This window comes from Carassius auratus, chromosome 8 (genome assembly GCF_003368295.1).
Source record: "Carassius auratus strain Wakin chromosome 8, ASM336829v1, whole genome shotgun sequence".
Lineage (NCBI taxonomy): Eukaryota > Metazoa > Chordata > Actinopteri > Cypriniformes > Cyprinidae > Carassius > Carassius auratus.
Genome location: NC_039250.1, coordinates 21,330,910 through 21,353,806, shown reverse-complemented (window position 1 = coordinate 21,353,806; position 22,897 = coordinate 21,330,910). Strand labels below are relative to the sequence as shown.

The following is a 22,897-nucleotide window of genomic DNA, read 5'->3' as shown; positions in this document are numbered from 1 at the left end:
GAAGTCTGAGACAAAACCAACTTTATTTCCTTACAGTGTGCAACCTAATATTGTAATGTTTGAACAGCGCTTTGAAAAATGTTCATATCTTTTAACATGATTATCCCTGTTTTCTTATGTAAACCACATCTAAATAGATTAATTTTCCTCCTTTTTACTAGGAAAAGTGCTACATTTGCAGACATGTGTGGTCTCTGGGCCCAACAAGAAACCTGTACAAACAAGTGGTTTCAATGTAAAACTGACCTTGAAAAACAAAACAAATAAATACAATTGATACATTTTCAATTCCTTCATCCCTGACTATATCTGACTGCAGCTGAAGGGACTTTCTTTCATTGCTATCTCATTTGTCGTCCTATTAGGTTGTCAACAAGCTATATTCCATAAACATGCCATGCAGTTAATGTATTTTTAGTTCTGATTATTATTCAGTGCCTTCTTCACTACAGCATAAAACTTGATATCATAGTGCAGCTTACCAATTCTAGAAAATTAAAACTGATTGCATACAATAGCATGGATATTTGTCCTCTGATCATCACCAGGGTTCCTGAAAATATTAATAGCTCCTCCAAAAGTATGTGTCTCTCTCCATAAGTGTTTTCATAACAAATTAATTCATCTTTCCATTCTACAGAGATAAGAAATGTAAGAGGGAAAATGACCTGTATGGCATGCTCAGCTTTCTGCCTTCTTTTTCTTTGGCTGAATTAATTTTCTCCAAAGGAACCTTTCATTTTAAAATGTTAATTAAATGCTTACTATAGAACATGCCCTGATTAACTACTCGTTTTCATAACAGTCTCATAACGCATTTCAGGAAAAAACAATGTAAATAAATAAATAAATATCTCATGAATTAAAATTACAGTTTAAAGGTAAAGTGCATTTGATACTGCATTAGCTGTGGTGACTACGCAAAGTAATAAAGACGAGGTGCCTTTTTTATTTCCATGCCAGTAATTGAATACACACAATCTTTTCCTTAGCCTCCATGTTTGGGGTCTTTTTTTAATTGCAGTGTTTATGATTCATTCTCGATTCTGTGGCATCTATGCAGTCGGTAATCACTCCCACATTTTAGTTTTTTGACACTGAAAACGATTCACTCCATCAAGTCCAAATGGCCACATACACATCCATCAGCTACATCCAGGATACTGGTCCATTAAACAAACTCCGAACTATTTCAGACCAGGCCACATCCTGTCACCGAAAGGCCCCTCTCCAGTAAACGAAAGAGGGGATGGCGCTCCCGGCGTATAGAGGTCAGAGTCTGTATCCGACTCCCCTTCAGCCAGATTAGGCCTGAGATGGGTGCACGGTGTCCCGCCGCCTCTACCAAAAAGCCCCAGTCTCACCGGTGGCACATAATCCTCTTCCCTGGCCTGAGAAATGCTAAAGCCGCTAAAAGAGCGCTCCAGTTCCTCATGGTCCACTGAGGGAATAGAGAGGGACGTGTCACTCTCGATGGCCGTCTGCTGCTGGACAGATTTCCTGGACCTACGTGAGCGGCTGCTGTCCCCGATCTCATGGAATGGTGGAGGCGGGAGGCGGTACAGCGAGGGGTCGTCTGTGCCTATTGGTGAAACTCCTCGGCTGTTGTTCCAGAGAGGCACATTGAGGGGGTGGTCATCCTGATGATGCCATGAGACAGAGGGCCGACACTGGCTATCGGTGGGAGTCCCGTTGGGACCAGGATGGACAGGGGACACACTCTTTTTATCCTCATCCTCGTTCTCATCCTGTGCTTTCTCACTCTTATCATCAGGGCTGTGGTAGGGAGGAGCAGGGTAAGGGATTTTAAAGCCTAGGAGGGCTTCGGTCTCAGATCGTGGGATGCCCATATGTGTGGTGTACATGCTGACCAAAAAGTTGAGTTTGAGATCCATTGCCCCCACCTGCACAAGGAGAAACAGTGAAGTCCTTTAGCACTGACCTATACATATGCAGTTAAAGTTTACCGTCTCTCAGAGAGCGGCTCGGAAGAGAGGGGCAGGGTGAGCAGAGCTCATTAGCATTTAAAGCGGCATGCAACAAAACAGCTTGTTCTTAAAAGAGCTGTTTTTGACCAGGTAAAAAGGTGTTGTTTTTAGGGATGCACGATATTGGATTTTGGCCGATATTCGATATGCCGATATTTTCTAAATAATTTTGGCCGATGCCGATACCTATATCGATATATATACAAATATATACTGATAAATTTAAACTTTAATTTTACTGAAGAGAAATCCATGTATCTCTTCTGTACTGATTCTACCATAAATTTATGATTTTACAAATGTAGACAGACATTCACATCTGAAAAACAGGTCAATTATTTCACTTGGAGAATATCGGTTTGGCTCATCGGCAGAAATATTCATATCGGCCGATACCGATAATGGTCATTTTAAGCTTTTATCGGCAGATACCGATGTTGTGCCGATATTATCGTGCATCCCTAGTTGTTTTATACAACCATTGAGAAATTTTAACCACAGTATGTTATAGACTTTTCATTAAGACCCTAAAGAATCATATCAACTTGTGGAAAATGGGCATTCGATGACCCCTTTAAAGAACCTTTCTTTTTAATGGTGTGAGCACACCAAACACAAAGTGAATATTCTCATCGCATTATTCCTCTAGATTACTTCTGGGATGTTTTTTTCCTCACCCGTGTGAATAAAAACATGCCATAATGATCTCTTACATTTTTTTATACAATCAGACATGTCAAAAAGCTTTTCGCTTATTGGCTAGCATTACAACACGTTATGAGAACTTTCTACATGTTCAAATTTTACAACTTGAGCATAAGATGTGTTTGAGGCGTATATTGTGTGTTTGAGAATTCATTTCTCTTTGCATCTTTGCATTGACTTTATATGTAATCTACTCATGCAAATAATTAAATTAGCTTTTGGTGGAATGTTCTGCGGAATGGAAAGGTCCCATGGATGCTAAATGTTCTTTATGGAACCAAAGACTCTAATAAAGGACCTTTATTTAAAGGGTGTACTGTCCTCCACTAAATGAACTTGATATAACATACTTCACCTGCTTTTCCATCTTGTTCAGACGTCCCATCATGCTTGGGTCCTCAGCCATCTCCGTGTCGCTTTTGGACTTGTCCTTTTCTCCTGCCGTGGCTCCCTTTCCCACAATCTGGTCCACTCTAATGATCCAATAGACCATCACTTCGACACATAGTCAATACACCCTCATCCACACTGAGATTCAGTGGTTAACTGTGCACTGTACCTTGTCAAGTTAACAGAAATTAGCTTTATGGAGGAGAACTCAAGCATGCGAATGCAAACATAGGACAGCAGGATTGAAATAAGAGGGAAGATGATTGACGCCTGATTTGCTGAAAGTGAATATTTGCCATATTGCATGCTGCATGCAATACTGCAAAGTTGCTGATCAGCATGCATTCGTCAGGGACTTGGGACTCCACAAATCAAGATGACTCTTGGAATCTTGGAAATGTGACTCTTTCAAAGCTGCAGCATTACACTTAGAAAAAATAAATTAACTACCTTTTTCAGCATGGAAATCTGATTAATCTAGTAAATAATTTGTCCTAAAAGGCCTCATCTACCAAGTTGTGCTGTCAAAATTAGCATTAATACAGGTGATTAATTTTTACAGTTTAATGCAGTTAATGCATGGCCGACGCTAGGGTTGGCCACCCCACTCACAACTGCTTCTGTCTCTTTTCTTGAAAAGGATTGCATTTATTTAGACACAGAAGGTCTATATGACCACATCAAATGGGAGACTTTTCAGATGTGCACTCCAATTCACCTCAGCATCAGATGCAAGTCAATTGAAATCGCGAGAGAACTGTGGTCAGATGAGATTTTGACAAGCCATATGTCAGTAAAAATACATTTTACTGTGCTGTCAGCCGTTATACTGTGCTCGTAATACACGCTCTTCGATTGCACACACAATTATGACGGAACGCACTGTAGTCTCTATCACTTCTTATTAAAGTGCTTCACGTTCAGCAGCACGCTCTTAAAGTAATAGCAGCCAAATAACCTAATAACCCAGCTGTGCTGTGACATCTGTTAATCAAAGAACAAAAGAAAAAAATAATAACTTCTGTAGCTTTAAGGATTCATCTATATTTAATTTAGAATTTAGTGTTGATACCTTTATTTAATTTCTGTATATTTCCTACTTGTTGAAGGGCAGAAGTAAACATGACATTTATTATAATGGATTTATGTGAAGATTGTTTTAAGTTCACTTAAATTATAAAGTTAATTTTTTTTAAGTCTAATAAATGTTAAAATTGATGGTTCTCAATTATACTGTAATGTTGGTATAGTCTAATCTTTTTGTTTTGTTATAGTTAACCAACACTAAAGCTGAAAATGAAATAAAATAACATTTAAATAAATGAATTATTTAATTACATTTATAAAAAAACTTAACAAAAATGAAAAGGGCATAAGCACATAATAAATCAAATACAATTCTTAAACCAAACATATACAAATAAAAGCTATTTTTAAAATGTAAAGCTACAATAGTATATAAATACTAAAATAACTAATAGTACAATAACACTGTCTGAAACTATCTAGCAAAATCTGTTAAATTGGTTTATGTAAATTAATAATAAAATAGCTTCATAAATTCAAGTGCCTGTGCTACATATTTTGTCTACTTTTTTATAACAGAATATAGTGTTAAATTCTGTTGTTAGTTGATATTATTTGTATATTAAATAATAATAATAATTAGTTTGGTACTGTCATCTTAATTGAGATTCATATTAATTTGTTCAAAAATCCTGTAAAATATCTCAGATTAAATTATAAATGATATCATCAGATAGTTTTATTTAGAAAGATTCTGTACCCTTAAAGTAGCTTCCCAACAATGTTAGTCAGACAATACTGCATCAATGGCAGGGAAATTGACTTACAGTATATAATAAATAATGTGGGGAATAAGGTGTTAAATGAAAAATAATCCAAAAAGGCACCGGGTTCCATGCCTTATGATGCTTTGTGTGTTACACACTGTACATTTAAGTTATTCTCTCTTCTTAATACCCTGGGAAAACATGCACAGTAACATCCTTCCCCCGTTAAACAGACTGCATGGTCACACCATAATGTGTTGAATTATTGTGCAGCAAAAACACTTTTTATTAATCATAAATTAACTTTTCATATGCTCCTTTCTAAAGCAGTGTGTTATTTATAGATTATTATATCTATCAAAAATGTAAATCTTTCTCAAGGATGAACAGAGAATAACCAATCGAAACCATCCATCCAGTTAGTGACAATAAACTGACACAACACTGCAGTTTTTAATCAAATGCTGTCCAATAATAAACCCATGCAGCCTGGGAAAACTAATGGTGAATGATTACGTACTTCTTGTGGCGAGGGGTCGAGGGGGGAGGGGGACCCACAATCAAATCTATCCTGGCAAAGTACACAGAGAGAACATGGATACCAAGCATCATCAAGCAACACATGGAAACCACTCCCTGAACCCCAGTGAGGACCGTCCACAAATAAGAAAGAATATATTCCATACATGTCTGTTCACTTTTCACCCGCTTCTAGGAACAGTGTCTCATGTTTACATGTATGACAGAAATGGTTTTTGCTGTTGGAATATATCAGTATATGTGTGGATGTAATTTCACAACATATATGAGGCTTATTGTGAATCTGGAGAAGGAGTGAATCTGAATTCAAATCATTTTGAATGTGACACAAAAAAGAAACCCACTGTGAATGTGATTTTGATTGAGCAGTGTTGAAATCTCATCCTGCTTTAGAGTTTTGTTGATCCTGTCACTGTTAGGTCACTGCAATGGTGAAAACTTTTATTCTAGACAGTCTGAAGTCTTGCCTGGACTGAAGGTTTTTGATGCGTGACAGCATGTCCAGATGGCCTGCTGAATACTGCTCTATCACATCCATCACATCATAAGGCCTGAGGCTCTCTTTAAATCTCCTCTTAGACACCAGGAACCGCATAACACTGGGGAAGACCGAATGAGACTTTAATTAGGGTGGAACATGTCTAAAATTACAATTCAAAGCAAAAATGACAGAATTTAAAGGGGTCATGAACTGAGAAATCAAAATTCCCTTGATGTTTCGAGATGTCATTGTGCTATAAAAAAAAACATTCTGTACGTTTCAGAACTCAAAACCTTCTCATTAATCTAAAAACTGCTTATTTTGAAGCCAATCTGCCAAAATGACAGGTTGTGCCACTTTATGATGCATCGCCTCACAGAAGATGATAAACACCTGCCTCTACATCACTGTCAGTTTAGCCCCGCCCACTGATTGATGCACAGAGTGGCAAACGCAGGTCTACACACACACAAAATGATACATTTATTTGATGATCTTCATTTTTAATGAAGTGCCAGACTGCACCAGTAAAAACTTGGTCCTTTGTTCACTTTATATTCCCGCAGATTCACTTACAAACAAGCCACAGTTCAGCACAGGATTTTCAGAAAGATTGAAACTAAGAGACAATACTATTTCAAATATATTGGATGCGATGTCGCCCCTCACAAGAGTTAGTAACTGTTTTTATTGCGTGATCACTATTGCTTTGTCTGATATTACAGATCATTTGAGTGTTTATGTGTTTTTAACATTAGCAGTGTCCGGACGAAGACTGTCAAATATATATAAGTGTTATCCAATCATATCAGTGGCTCTTTACTGTACGTCCGAGTCTACAATCTGCCACGCTTATTCAAACAGAGCGTTCCGATGAGGGGGTAAAAAACAGTACAGACAAAAGCCTATTACTTCTAAATTATGAAGGTTTTTTTTTTAATTTAAAAATCTTGATAACATTAGTGGACATCAGAGAACAGTGCAAAATAAAAACAGACAGTTCATGAGCCCTTTAATAAACATTTGATTGTCCCAGTAGTTAAATTATTGTTTCAGCATTTTTGTATAATTATTATGCATAAATATTTTGTAATTTATTTCGCAAATATTTATACCCCTAGTTTTTTCTAGCCTAGAGATTGGTGACTCTTACCAGATTGATCTGATGGTGACCTTGAGTCCCGGAGACAGATCCGGCGCAAACTCACAGGGGAAACCTCTGTCATCCCCAAAATCTTCTGGAAGACTTGCCTCTACAACACACAAAACAACAGGCTGCTCCCAATGTAAAGAGTCCTAATGTTAACAAAGAACAGCCCTGTGACAAGATCAAAGATGACAGAAAACATCTGCCATGGCAGACATGCTCGATAAACTGCACTCCACGTTATACAACAGTTAGTTCCAGTTCTTGAATTCGATTGGCTGAGCAGCGCTCCAAGAGTGATATTTACAGCAGTCCAACAACACTGTGACTTTTCACTGTTAATATCACTCTGCCTGTCTGCATTCCCACCGAGTATCAAGTTGATGTTGTGTGAAGTTTCTTGAAATAACATCTTATTTACAAAACTGTTGTATAAAATCAATATCACACTTGCAAATGATGATGTTGTTCTGAATATCAGCATGACTGTAGGAATGAGACTTTGCCTAGCTATGCTGAAATTCATTACAATAGTTGCTCGTATGATATTGCTAGAGTAAAACCCATTATTGATCACCGTACAGGTTTGAAACGACATGAGTAAATGTAATTTTTTTGTGAGACTGTCCTTTTAAAAGCATATGGAGTCAGAGTATGTCCTTGACTAAGGCACTTAAATCACAAATTTCCCCAGAGTGACTTCCCTTGAAAATAATGCTAAATCACTACTGAGATTTTCCAAAAACTGAATTTAATATATTCCACACTTCAGAAATGCTCAGGGGAAAAAAATAGATGAAAAAGAGTTGAGCACGGTCAAATTTCTGCGGCTGTGAAACTTATATCCCTCCTGATCTCATGATCACTATGTCAGCATTAGTCAGAAGCTTCAGACATGCTTTTAATATTTCAATGTGCATTTGGAGCTGAAACAACATTGTAACAACTCATGCATGCCGTACTTACCAGAACCTGCTAGCCTGAGCATTTACTGCAGTAGCACATGTGAGAGAAATGTTTGTCCACCTAACAAAATCTAACAAATTTCAACTCCCTGAAAAATGCTGGTTAACGTAAAGCTGGGACAAAAAAAGCTTAAATATTGGTACTACATGTGTCATCCTTATGCCATATGAATGAGGATGTGACAGCCGAAAAAGCATATCCTATTCAAATGACAGTAACAACCAGCTAGTTAAAACTGCCGATTTCTGGAAACAAACTGGTTTCCTTCATAAGCTGAGAGATTCTTTCATGCAGGTTAGTGCAAAGTACTTGATGGAAAGTGTAAGTTGCAAAGTGTTTCATTAACACCTTCATGGAACACATTCTGTCATGGGATGAGCCTGAGACCGATCATCTTTGCTCTACTGTCTCACTTCACGGTCATATGTTGACAAATAAGGCTAATATAGCTGCTGTAAAAACTATCCAAGCATCAGTGACAGAATTGATATTTTGCGTGATGCTTCAAGTGAGATGAAACTTCCAGCCAAGCGTTCATGACAGAGAGTGTTGGATGATGGGCAGATCTGTAAAGATATGCTGCAGTTTGGTAATTAAGGAGCCATATTTAAAACATGCATTGGGTATATTTAGCAGACTGGTGTTGAGATTTTTTTGGACTAGTGCTAAAGAGATGCAGCCCCAGACAACATAGTTTGTCTTACTGATTAAGCCCTCAATCGCTGCCAAAATGGGAAGAGAAAAAGAGAAAATGTGAAAGATAGAGAGAAAGAAATAGAGAAAGAGAGATGAGAGAGAGAGAGAGATGGTCAAAGATGACAATGACTTCAACTATGCAACTGTATAACACATGGCGTCACTTATATTAGACTTCTTTTACATTATGAATGGGGAGATTTGCTTAGGCATCATTATAAAGCACTTTCCATGAAAATCATATACTTCATTGTCAAATGACTTCATAAAAAAAATAATAATAATAATCATAAAAAAATTGTTTTTCATTAATATAATTTGTCACGTCTGTTTTTTTTTTCCAATACTCATTGTGGCATACCTATTATGAATTTTACTTTTAATAATTTATTTATTTATTTATTTATTTATTTATTTATTTATTTATGTCTGCTGCTAGTACAAAACAAAAGCACACATTTTAGAATTGTATTCCTATTTATTTATTTAAATGTCTAAATTTTAATATTAGGGCTGCCAAAATGGCAAACCTTATAGAAACTGAACTGGACAGAATATGTTGTTTGCCTTTTTTTTTATATCATATTCATGGAAAAACCACAAACCCCAAATCTATTTCTCGTATTGCTTATGCTGTGGGGTCACTGCTACATAAGTTATTTATACAAATTCATTTAGCTGAGGTCTGTGATACTGTTCATTAATTATCAAACACAATATTTTGTCATTTCTACCAGGTGGCATTTGCGAGCTGTTATTGCTGCATTAGTGTACTTACAGATTCAGATTTAATAAAGTCTACTTTTAAGAGAAACTGCTCTGTCATCTCTGTACGTTTTGGATCATATTTCTGGATCATGGCCTAACCTGGAGAACTCTTCATGGCGAAGTCCTCGTCTTGCAACTCAATCAGCACTTTATTTTTTCCAGTAGAGAGAAATGAGAGAGAAACTGGTGAGTGTGCAGGAAGTGAAAGACATAAAATGGATCCATTTATATTTATATATATATATATATAATGAAGTTGAGCACTACAGAGTTTTGCCAAGAGCATAAAACAGGTAATGAGAGTAATACGTCTCATTCATTGACCACCCAAAATACAGTTTAACTGACAGTCATTCCAGGGAAAATCAGCACATGCTCCTGTGCAAATTTCATTTAGCATGAAATCTTCAGCCGTTTACACTGTTGCCTGATTTGCAGTTCCTGTACTGAATCAGATACTAAACAATACAAATGCAGTAGCATGTGCAAAAAAACAACAACAATATCAGCAGATGCAATTGATTCTTAGTGAATTCCCGCAAAGCATTTTCACCGTGCATGAAATATTTTGCGGGGATCGAGCGTCTAAGGGCATAAACCCGCTCCTAACTTCAACTGAAAAGCCACAAATGGTACAGCATCCAAAAGCATCTTTAGACAATATACAATGTTGCACTGCAAAACATGATTTGAAACATTATGTGTCAAAGCAAGGGGACTAAACTCATGAAAAAAAGATCAGTTCTTCTTTTAGGCTATTTCTTTAAATAGAAACTCACACCTGCCGTCTTATGGATTCTAATGAATCGACTATCACTGACACCATCTTTTGTGCTACGACACATTAAGCAATCTAGTGTGGCATCTGCTTCTGTGCCAGGAAATAACAAACTACTCTTGCTAGCTGCTAAAATCTCACTCCAAAAAAAAAAAACGAACACAAAAGAAAAGACACCTACAGTATGCAGAGTAAGTATGTAATGTACAGGTGAATGTACGTTTGGAAGCAGTTTACACTTTCCACTCACAATAACAGAGTGTGTATACCAATATTCCTGTGTATGTGCACATAACAACATTCTCTGACCTTCAGAGTTCTGCCGAGAAGCTCCATCTTTCATTCTGAAAGCGTGTTTTGCTTTGTTCCGCTCTGTGAAGCTCAAGCTCTTGGTCACTTTGCTTGGACTCTCTTTGACTCCCTCCTCTGGCTTCGGGGTCTTCCCCCCGGTGCTCTTAGAGGGACTGCCTTTCTCTTTCAAGCTGGCCTTACGACTGCACAGCAGACACAATGAAGCACAACAAGACAAACAAAAAAAAAAAACAAAGGAAACAGACAAATCATCTTGAGCCCACACACTTAGAAATATTTTTCCAGTGTGGAAACCATCCAGTGCTAAAAAGAAAATACCCAGTAAATTATATTAATGACCATACACTGCAGAAAAAAAGTATTTTTGTATGTCTAGCACTGATTGAAATTTCTGTTTTAGGCATGAACTTTTTTTGTAAGATTTATGCATTTTGTAAGATTTAAAAAAAATATTACAAAATGCATAAATCTTACAAAAAAAGTGATTTCTATAGCTGTACCTTTTTTTAAATTATATTATTATACAGAAATATATATGTACTTGTTTTTGCTTAAAAATTCACGTCACTGAATATGAGTCCATTCTACACATCTGTACAAATCTAACGCCCAGTACAACATAAACAAACAAAATAACAAATACATAATTAAATACATAACAATTCACATTACTAAGAAAATTATAAACTAAAACTAAGTGCAGATGGATTTCATAATTTCATAATTGCATGTTACAAAAAATATTAAAAGAACAACATATTTACTGATATGTAAATATTGCTTTAGGAATGTTCAGCTGAAGCCACTAAAAAGAAAACACTGAAATATAATAAATAATCAAATAACTGCTTGAGAATTCAGTTCTGTACATTTCTAAAAAGGACTGAAACATGTAATCGGTAAGCAATTTCACAACTGTACATTAAAACACATTTGAATTCCTTAGCAAACACTGAATGTATGGTTTCTGCATTCTTCTATTTTATTGAAGATCAGACTTACATGGGCAAAGATATGGATAATGGTGCTTCTCAGTCATGCAATGCAATCCACAACTTCAGGATGCAACAGCAGACCCACATGCTGCCACAGCGGAAACTTTTCAACAACAAAGCAATGAAACACATGCATGTTGTCGGGCATGCTGAAAAAATACACAACTGTTAATTAAACACCTTTTCAAAAACAGCCAAGTGAATAAATGAAAAAGTGAGAGACCCTAATACAACACAAGGCAGCTTGCAGAGGAGGATGGTCTCATGGGATTGAGGTAAGAAGCGATGGGAAGTGCTTCCAGGTGCTAAGTGGGAAAGTTGATCCGCAAAGCAAAACTCTTTCAACAAAGCTAAACAAATGTCTGCATCTCTGGTTCAAACAAGACAACATTTTTAGATGCTGGAGAGCAGAACATTTCTCAGCCCACCTGAGCTGACGAGAGATATGAATGTGCACTATGCTGTATGTCTCAAAATATGTTGCAATATTTCACTTGAGCCGATGATGATACACACTGAAGGAATACATTTAGAAATAGGGGGGAAATCAAAGTCAGAAAGGAAAGAGATCAATTCAAATGCTGGAGAGAGAGAGAGATCTGGGCGTGCAGATGTTAGTATCTGTGTGCAACGGTACCTATTGCTTCTCGGGCAGCACCCACACAGGGTGTCTTTGTGTGAAATCTCACTACTGCGAATGTGGTTGGAGTGGGTCATGAGAGAGAAAAGATTATACAAGCAGTGGTCAAAAATGGTTTAGGCCATGTCCAAGTGTGGGACCTAAAATCAGAGTTATTCCCCCCTTAAACCCCCTAAAAATAGCCAACACTGTTACACCGAATGAAATGAATGGAATGGGTCATAGGTTGCACTTGATTTTACAGGATTGCTATAGCAGGTATTTTACAGAGCAGACCACAAAAGTGTGATTGTTTTCTTTTTAATGAGATGTTCGTTCCTTTAAACTGCATTTATTATGTTGTGTAAATACCACTTGAAGGTACTGTAGTATAAAGTGCAACCAGGTTGTCTTTGAATAACACTTGTGATTTCAAATGACTTCAAACACAGCGATACGGGCTGCTTTCTCATTTGAAGAATGATGATGGTGATCTGAAACTACGATTCTCTATGTGTCTGAATGAGTTTTTGATTGACGTGATTTGGGAAAAGTCAAGTTTCTATGGGATAATCCAGGGCAACAAACCTTGGAGTGACTTCTAGCTGCGAGTCCTTCCTTTAGAAAGACAGAAGCGATAAAGACAGGAGATTGAAGCAGGCAACACCACAAACAAACATTTTAAACAGGAATTACATTCACAAATACAGTCAAGGCCAAAAGGCAGAGAGAATTAATGATAAGGCTGCCTTTCTTTTTTTCTTTTTTTCCATCCTTTTCTAATATATTTGTATTTGTATTATTATATTATCAGCATAATTTGAGTGCAAATTATTAGCATTTCAGCTGCATAAACTACAATTTGTGTAAAGCCTATGTTCTCAAGCATGATGTGATCTAAAGAGCAATGGAAGCAAAAAAAAAGCATCTGACCATGTGCAACAAAGTCACATAATCAATCACTTTGATTAATGAGCTAGAAATAGTGCTGAATCTGAAGAATTTCTTCTGCATGGTCATTAACTTTTCTTTGTTTCACAAGATTTAAAACATTAGATTATTTACAGATTATCAATGTGGGCTGAGACTTTAGACCCCTCTGAGATATGATAATTATAATATTATTTACATTGATATTTTAATATTTCAAATGCTCTTTGGTAAAATTACCAGACCTGAAACCAGATTTCCCCGTCAGGCTTCTTAATATGTCGAGCTGATTTACAGGAGGAATGAGTCTTTAAGTAGAGGCAGAACAGAGAAAAGACTTTTAAAATAGAAAAAAACACGGTTGAGAATTCAAATAAATAGAAAAACAGCATACAAACGAGCAAGAAATGGGTCTTTAAAATACAGTATCTACAGTTACAGTGGTCTATAAGATGACTGACTACCTGTACATTGGGACCGACACAGTCTGCTCATAAAAGTCCCATGTGGACAGCAGGTCTGTCCTGGAAAGATTAGTGGCATAAAATCTCCAAGCTGCCTGATGTGGGGAAAAAATAACTGAAATTAACTTCTAAGATAGCACATGACTTCCATATAGTAATACATAACTCTATGCAGTAACCACCAACATTTCAAGCCTTTGAAATCAAAGAAAACCTGATGAGAGTGTGTAAGTTAAAAGACGATCCTCATATATTTTTAAACATAGCAAAGTCAACATCAACTAAATATGAAAAGATATAAGTAAGCACATTTACAGACAGCAGAATGCTGATCCACTCGAAATGTGTGTGGTGTGAATTACACGCGTTCCAGGTCTGACCTGGATAAGAGATGCAGCAGGGTTACGACGCTTCTCAAAATGCTTCTGTCTGTGCTGCTCTTGAACCTTTAGAGCAAAGCCTGAGCCCAGGATACCCTGCAACAGAGAAAACAGTGCAGAAATACACCTGTTTGTGAGCCATGTCTGAAGTCAGGCACTAGAGATGACATCATATCGCTTTAAACTCACCGCAGGAAGAGCGAAGAAAGCTACACCGATCAAACTGAACATGGCAGCGATTAGACGCCCATTCCACGTGACAGGATACTTGTCCCCATAACCGATAGTTGTGAGAGTGATCTAGAGAAGAGAAATAATTTTCCTTAACAATGGCATAGCTTATGTACTGTATATACTAATAATATAAGCTCATGTAGAGGTTATAATTTCAACCCATGTAGGGATCCTGTTGGGTCCTTGAGCAGAGTTCATGGAGTAATGTCCACAATTAGTTTACGCTAAGTTACTCTGGAGTGAAATTATCTGCCAAAGGAGCCTAAGAGGAGCTGCCAGTTCTTTTAGTGCACTGGTCCACTTGTGAAATGGATCCATGAGCAGTGTCTTGTTTCACTGTGTCTTATCTTCTCATTTGATCTGATTAGATGGAGCTTGGCTGAAGCTGTAGCACTTACCAGCCCCCACCAGAGGGCGTCAGCGTAGGTCTCGAACATCTCTGCATTGTCATCCTTCTCCACTGAGTACACCAAGAAAGATGCCAGGATAAGACAAAGGAATCCAATATACCACGCCGTAATGAGTTCCTACATTTAGGGATTCAGAAATGTTAGGAACATCAAGAACATGTGATTAATTTCTTACTTAAAATAATACACGCTAACTACATGCAATCCCATATAAAGATAATTTTTCAAACTGCTCCATGGATGCCTAAATAAAGAATTCATCTGTGCCTTTTAGTCCACATCTTTTCCTTTGAGACCAGAAGTTTGAAGCTAGTAAGATTTTTAAATGTTTTAGAAAAAAGTCTTCAGTGTTCAGCATATCAGCATATCATAGCCAAGTGAAAAGAGTAATACTGCGAAATACTTTTACAACTGGAAAAATAAAGAGCTTTCTATTTGAATATATTTGAAATGTAATTCATTTCTGTAATTGCGGATTCCTGGAATGAATTCCAGAGCTGAATTACTCCAATCTTCACGTCACATGATTCTTCAGAAATCATTCTAATATGCTGAATTGATTGTCAAGAAACATATTCTATTATATCAAAGTTAAAACAGATGTGCAGCATAATATTTTGTAGAAACTGTGATACATTTTCAGGATTCTTTTATAAATAAAACGTTTAAAAGAAAACATTTATTTAAAAACTAATATTTTGTAACATATACTGGACCACATTTTGCAAAATAAAATGCTCTCTAAAATAATAGTGTCCCGCTACACAATACAATCTTTCACTGACCATCAATAGCAAGTAGCAAGCTATGGTTATGATGTAAATTAAAAGACTACTTCAAATGGTTTTGTCCAAATCTCTGAATACAGCAAAGAAATGTGCTTTCAAACCATTTCATGGGGTGCTTAAAGCCCTGAATAGTGTTAATAGCTGCAGACTAAACGGAGTGATACAGTTTCTCCAGTAATAGAAACTAATAAATAGTAATGAATTTGCTGCCCACTGACCCGAATTGCAGACTGGTGGAAATATGTTCACTCAGTAACCTACTTAATGTGAACTTTAGCAGTCTCTGTCTTCAATTAGTACACATTTACTACCCATTCAGCACACAAATTCATAAGTAAACAAAAAATAAACATTAGTGTATTGACAGACAATCAATACATGAAATGATCTGGTGTTTAACACTTTGTTCTAACTATCCACAGTTTGATACAGTGATTGTTTTGCATTGCACATAATTTCTGCTTTCAATGTGGACAGAAAAATGAATACAGCCATGTTACTGGTCACCTTGCTGTGTGCGTAAACCACAGATCCCAGGAGCTTCCATGTGCCACCGCGGCGGTCCATACGCAGCATTCGAAGGATCTGAAGAAACCTCAGACTCCGAATGGCAGAGGTGGCAAAAACATTTCCCTGTGAGCCAGCGGCCAGCACTGACACAGAGGCAAAAAGGACCATGATATCTGCAGAACAAGATAATTCTTTATGTTATATTCGTTTAAATCATGCACTAATGGAGTTCACATTATTCTACTGTAGCACTGGTTCCAGTCTATCAAGTGTCACAATTCAGAGAGTTTTCTCATTTACTGCCCCCCAAAAAGTTGGCAAAGCAGATTTTATTGTCTCTTGAGCAAAAAGAATAAAGAGACACACACAGAAAGAGAAGAGAGAGAGGAGGAAACATGCATTATAGAAGAAAATCAGAACAGACCAAATAAAACTGAATTGATTTTCTAACCGATGATACAGAAGGGTTTGCGTGCAAATCTCAGCCTTCCTCTCCATCCTCTGTAGCGACAGCAGCAGCCGGCTGCCCAAATCCGCACAATATATTCCACACCAAACACCACGATTGTCACAATTTCCTGGACAGACAGCAGACACATCCACTTACTGACATTTATTTGTGCTGCCATATTATAGTTATATAGTTAGAATGTAATATAATGCCCAATGATAAATACAATTAAATAAAATAAAATAAAATTGAATAAATGATCATTCATGTTTCATTCAAATTTGGTATTCGACAGATATTCTAAAACTTAGTTGTATAATATAATATAATATAATATAACATAAAAGTCAAATTGTTAACAAATGAGAAAAACAAAACGTAACAAATAGATATAAAACTTATTACTATAAAACACATTTTTTACAAAAATAGTAACAAATCAAAAATACACAGAACACAGCACGTACAATCTTTTTATGAGAGCAGTATGTAAGTGCTTGATGGCTACTGTTACACTGATCCAAACAGATCTATAAAGTTTCATGTTCACATCACCACTGGATAATGTCCTACTCGTCACGTTCTGTTAGAATGTGGAACAGGATCTACTGTGATCTACAGTGTTTACAATGTGCACACACAAGTGTTTGATATAAAACCCTGACAGCATCACTACATGTATCAGCTTCTGCCTGTAAATCATGTTAAACGAGGATCAGATACAAACCAGGATGTACAAGGCACTCTCAGAGCTTTTCTTGTATTCTTTGATTGTTGCGAACACTGACAGAACCAGACAGGAAAACACCAGCAGAAACCTGCAAGACAGGAGAGCAGTAAATCAAACCAATAATGGAACGCTGGCTTGTTCTCTCACGTGAGATATCGAAGCAACTCTACAAGCTCCAACTGATACAGGAAGCTTCAGTATTAGAAGTTATTCATTGATATTATTTGTTTTGGATAAAGTAGTTGATGCATATTCATGAAGGACATTGAGTTTAGACACTTAATTAGAATTGGGCCCTCTTGGGCCCATCGTTGGTTTTGTGAGAGTTCCTGACACTCTGCAGTTAAACTCAAGAGATAAATCCCTCAAGAGAGAGAAGGAGAGTGAAGGGAAATGAGACTAAAATAGCTGAAAGTCTCATTAGCATAAAACCTCTCTGGGCCTCACACCCATGTACAATGAGAGAGAGAAAGAGAAACAATGACGGATAAAAACATTGAGATAAAACTTTGGGGGAAACCAGAAATACTCTAAACTGACAACCAAAGCTACCTGGAGACTTCCAAAACATTGATGCCTAATGATTCACTTACAAAGGCAACAAGCAGTGATGTGGCGCTGTGTGATAAAGTTAAATGTCAGGGAATCTCGACCATCATCACACAATCAGTGAAGGCACTCAAATGACCAGCGCAATGCCTTCGGAGAAGAGGTCAGTCTGAGATCATGAGGGTGACAATGAAAATAAAAGGTGCCCATTTCATTCTATTTTCTCCGAGACAAAAACAAAACCCTGATCACTGTTATTTGATCTATAACATACTCACTTTAAAATACATTAAAAAATGTGTCATTCTTCTTTTAAACGGTAGTGTACATGTTCTTGTGTTGTTTGAATTCCTTTTTGTTTGTTTAAAGTGACATTTGTTTCAAATGTAGTCTTTTAACTAAACTATTTATCTATTTTTTTATTCCATTGCAGTGGACAGTTTCACTTTACAAAGCAGACAATATTTATTTAGTCTTTGGCCCTGAGTCTGTCTGAATCTCAAATTTTGGACTTAAGCCCTGCGAGAGTAATAAATGAGCCAGGATTCCAGACTTCTTCAATATGCAAAGAAAACCATTATGATAAAAAAAAAAAACTACCTGTATTAATATTCAATAGATCTGTATTGATTTTAAATGACAAACTTTTGCTGTTCTTTTAGAAGATCTTATATAAAATCTGAGTTGCTGAGTAAGCTGCTTCTTGCCCCAGGTATTAATATTATATGTCATAACAGAAACTAATCTGCTAATTTGGAACAATCTAACAGAAGGAGATCAGTAAAACAGACTGGTCCTAAAGGGAATGAGGCCAGAGGTGAATAAATGTGGGCTGCATTAATAAAGGTGGGAGACAGAGGATTAGAAAGTCAATGGTAAGTAAATCAGATCAAATGAGAATTCTCACAGGAAATCTAATCTTTACTCATTACGCATGGCCATAAAATGCTGAGTCGTGCAGGACCAGTGACATCAGACACCTGACGTGGCTTACAGGAACAACACATCACATTATGAGAAATGATTGCTCACCTTCCTGCTCTCAGATGGTGTGGACTTTATGGCCACGTAGTGTCTTCAGAGGATGAAGTCATTTATTACAAACTTGACATTAACACAGCTACACTGGAGTTTTGTACGTCACTGATGCTGATGTTTGCTGACATGCAGATCTTAATGTACTGCCTTCAGGTAAGGGGCTTTACAAACTTTGTGCTTTGAAAGTGCAACCCAAGAAAATCTAATAAGATTTTCACAAACAGTCAAACTGACCACAGAGGCATCAAACACAAGACTGCAATTACTTCAGCAACAATACAGCATTTTGACACTCACTGTTTGTGATACTAAATATCTGAATATCAAATGTAAAAAACCTACAGTACAAACCAATTACATAAACACGATAAATAGATAGTCATTAAGCCCTTTTGTCTTTGTCAGGCTGGTTATTGCTCCTGATGTTGGCAACAGCCACAGACTAATCTGGAAATTGTAAGGCGGAGTAGACTATACGGGCCTGTCAAACAGAGACAAGGACACATTCTTTGAGTCAGCAGTGAATAGGTAATAGAGCAATCGATTTACCTCATTCACCCTATTAGCACAATTCTCTCAAAACGAAACTCCAGACTGAACCAAGGACATATACAATGATTTGTTATTAGGTGACATCAAATCTTAATTCACGTTAAATAACAATTAAGTAATGTCTTAAAAGTTTACAATACCATTCAATTTTAATTAAAAATACATTTAAAATATTGTCTTCAATGTCACAAAATAATTATAACATGTTGATTTGGTTTACAAAAAAACTTATTAACAGTATTTTTTTTAAATAAAACATTCATTTGAAATTTTCTGTATGATCACTAATGTCTTTATTGTCGTTTTATCATTTTTTTCATTCATTTGAATTTTTATAGAATTTTATTTATAAAATACTGTTATTTTATAGAGTTGTGAGTGTATATATTGTTGTGTAATTCATAATAGATTATTATATTCTTCCCCTTTTGTTTGCATTAGCTATCAACAACTAACTAGCAGCAAAATAAAGTTGCATATACAATAAGGCACAAATACTCCCATATCATATCAAATACTTGCATATCAAAGCATTCACCACTTCTAAATATCTCCTTGTACCCCTTTCCTTAAGCTTTAGAAATAAGGACTTAGCTGAGTCTGTACAGCATGCAAAGTGCTATCTCTGCATTTAATGCTTGTGAAAGAGAGAGAAAAAACACTTAACGTAAGAGGCCAAAGTCAGCACACTGCACTGCACTCTGTGTGTGTGTGTGTGTGTGTGTGTGTGTGTGTGTGTGGGCACACTAGACAGAGTAAAATAAGGATGGTGGCTGTATAAATAATGTATCTTCAGAACTCACATTCTAGTCTCAGGCTGAAGTGGGAGTCTTCTATGAGGGTTGCATGACCAGCAGAGCGGACAAAGACATTTACAGCCACTCAGAAGATTAGACAGCTCATACTCCAGCATCCATGATACAGTCTGAGGTTATGATGCTGCATTATGACAGACTGGTTTAGATGCATCATAAGAGATGACATTTGAGGTAATGGAGCTCTTTGTGTTTCTAAAAGGCTACAGAATAAGAGATGCTGTACACGCCTTGATTAAAGATTTAATCACAGGACCAATCTCATCTCTCCAACCAAAAGATACAGAGGTTTATAAGTGTTATCATTTGAAATCAATCCTATAGGATATTTAGGAATATAAAATCAAAAGGAATATCATGTAGCTGAAAGACACCAAAAATAAAATTAAAGAAAATCTTTATAACTCCTATATAACGGTCTTAAGTGTTTAAGCTCCCAATACCCAGCAGAAAAACTGTATTTAGGGTTATAATGATTACACAATTTCAGGCTCAAAAAAATAATAATAAATAACTTCCTGCAAGAACTTAAGTTTATCCTGTAGGATCTTATTTGATTACATTCCTATTAGAATCCTTTAGGACATGCTCCAAATTACTTATTAGAAATTTTAATCTGTAAAGATTCTTGATTAGGGACCACTCAGCAAGATAATGATGGAGTCATATAATACACACCAGTAGAAAATAAAATAAAGCCTCATAAGGATTCACAAAAGGCTAGTCAGAAGAGGGAACATTGGAAGCTTTGTCAAAAGCATTTCTAGCATTTCATCAGTGTACTGCTCATATGTTGTTAGCAAACAGTACAGTGATTTACATTCCAACCAATAATCATATAGATAAACTACTACATTAATGTACAATGAATGGTACAGTATTTACAGTAAATGCTACTAATAATGTCTTAATGTCTAATAATTGTAGTAGTACTTGGTACTTCCGTGTTGTGTATTGTTTTGATTCTCATTGATTGGAAATGCATTGGTTAGAGTGAATTAAGACTTTCTGGCACGCATACAGTACGGCTTTTCAGTTGATTCTAGATAAATATCTTCTTCATCCAGTGCTCTTTCCCCTTATCTGTCTCTGTCATGTATTTTAAGAGCTGAAAAAGACTCAGCACACAATTCAGTGTGGTGAGATGTTCGAATAATTTAGATTGACATCCATGCTTTTGAAATAGACAGCAGACACATACACTAATATAATACACATTACATAGGCTACTGTAGTAAAAATATATATTTTTGACGGTCTCGCCCATGACTGTCAAGTTTAAGTAGCCAAGACACTGTAAAATCACTTAGAATGAAAAAAGAACCATTTACATAACATTATTCTAGTTGTCTAGCTAGTTTTGAAAGAAAAAACTCGCCTTGTTTTAAACGCTCGGATCATTAACTGCCTTTCAGCCAATTATTTACGCGAAAGTTACGTCAACCGATTAATATTCATAAGCCAGAGTAAGATGGTGAGAAAATTAGTTTCCTCACTTTCCAGATTGTTCCTACACCCTTGTGCCACAATAAAGAACCCAGCGACGGCCGCGTTTGCATGCCACCGGCGAAACCGTGAACCTCTGGCACGGTTTTCCCTCTTGGCAAGCATCACGGATTTGTTGCCGCGGCAAACACGATCGAGCGCGCTGACGCGGTACTACAGGAGCTGACCGGTTCTGAAACCGCTGCCTGATGATACCCTACAGTCGGCTAATAATCTGTGAACACTTTCCAACGACTCAGAAATATGCACAGCTGTGAAAAGCTCATTTGGCGGCCTGGCTCTAAATGTATAGACATTTGCTACCAGACAAAACTTTTACATATTTCCCCACTGTTTGACTGACGCTCTGCGACAAAAGCTGCAGGCAGGCCGACAACCATGTCAAACTTTCAGCATTCTGGGCGGTGCAGCACAGCATCTGTGTCAGTAAAGGTGGGTGATTCCCACGTCACGCAGAAAAGCAGATACTCACACATAAGCGTGGTAAATGAACGCCCAGCCTCGGGGTCTTTCCAGCGCATTGTAAAGGAAATTTTGCAGTCTGCGGTAACGTGCGTTTCTTTTGTGAGCGATTCTCCCCCTGGAGATGCTGGACCTCGGTCTGCTCAGGATGCTGCCCCGTTTTGTGCTCTCGGAACCGGCAATGAGAAGTGCCCCGTCTCGGCTCGTCTCCGCAGCCCCGGGGTCCAGTCCCACAAAGCCGACTTTCAGTTTCTTCTCCCCTGCGGGAGGGTGATAAACTTCACCGTTAGCAGATTTTTTCGCCATCCTTACAGTTTGAAGGATTCAAACGAGTGTATAAAGTAATCGTGGGCAGACATCGCCGAACCGGGGTGTGTTCTGTAGTGCGGTGGTCTCGTACTAAAAGCCAATTGAAACGCTAAGGCGAAACTGCAATGGGGTAGTCCTATATCTTTACGCCTTCCGGCTCCTGCACGAGCCTCTATATTTAATGTTTCAGCTGTCGGATTTTGAAAGAAGGGGCTGATGTAACAAATTGTTGCAAGTAGTAAATAATTAGAAAGCTAGTTAAATCATTCATGAAGAAAAGGAACTAGAACTTTGCCATGCTGAAATCTTAATGCCTTTAACAGCACAATGGAGACGAGCAGTAGGTTATTCCAGGTCGGTGTCATGTTAAAAAGGGTGATGCTTACCTTAAAACATTATAAAATCTCCATAGGGCTTATTTCTGCACAGGTGTGCAACTAGACAGTCAATAATGGGGAAAAATGGTTAAGGCAAACCAAACAAAAGTTGTGGTTTAATTGAAAGTGCAATAAACAGGACGTTTCACTGCTCTTAACCTCTCTCCATGCCCACTTATATATACAATTAACAGTTAGCCTATGTCAGGTTGCA

General features: G+C 37.1%; 1 protein-coding gene across 1 annotated transcript; it reads right to left on the bottom strand.

The window, feature by feature from the left end:
- Positions 1 to 4: 4 nt before the first annotated feature.
- Positions 5 to 22,479, bottom strand: LOC113107598 (potassium voltage-gated channel subfamily KQT member 2). Its single transcript, XM_026270223.1, has 15 exons — positions 22,008 to 22,479; positions 17,073 to 17,163; positions 16,346 to 16,472; positions 15,892 to 16,067; positions 14,585 to 14,713; positions 14,142 to 14,252; positions 13,953 to 14,048; positions 13,573 to 13,667; positions 13,354 to 13,416; positions 12,767 to 12,796; positions 10,562 to 10,746; positions 7,051 to 7,150; positions 5,884 to 6,015; positions 3,049 to 3,166; positions 5 to 1,904 (listed from the first exon to the last, which is right to left on the bottom strand). The coding sequence occupies exons 1-15, from the start codon at positions 22,301 to 22,303 to the stop codon at positions 1,188 to 1,190; spliced, it is 2,466 nt and encodes an 821-aa protein (XP_026126008.1). The 5' UTR covers positions 22,304 to 22,479; the 3' UTR covers positions 5 to 1,187.
- Between the last annotated feature and the right edge of the window lie 418 nt (positions 22,480 to 22,897).

Bases quoted from the DNA above. Each gene is read 5' to 3' on its own strand.
- LOC113107598 (XM_026270223.1), bottom strand. From the start codon at position 22,303: ATGGCGAAAAAATCTGCTAACGGTGAAGTTTATCACCCTCCCGCAGGG. The intron at 13,668-13,952 runs GTCAGACCTGGA...TCCCCACATCAG, and splicing joins CTGCTGCATCTCTTATCCAG to GCAGCTTGGAGATTTTATGC. The intron at 10,747-12,766 runs GTTTGTTGCCCT...TCTGCTGTGCAG, and splicing joins CAGCTAGAAGTCACTCCAAG to TCGTAAGGCCAGCTTGAAAG.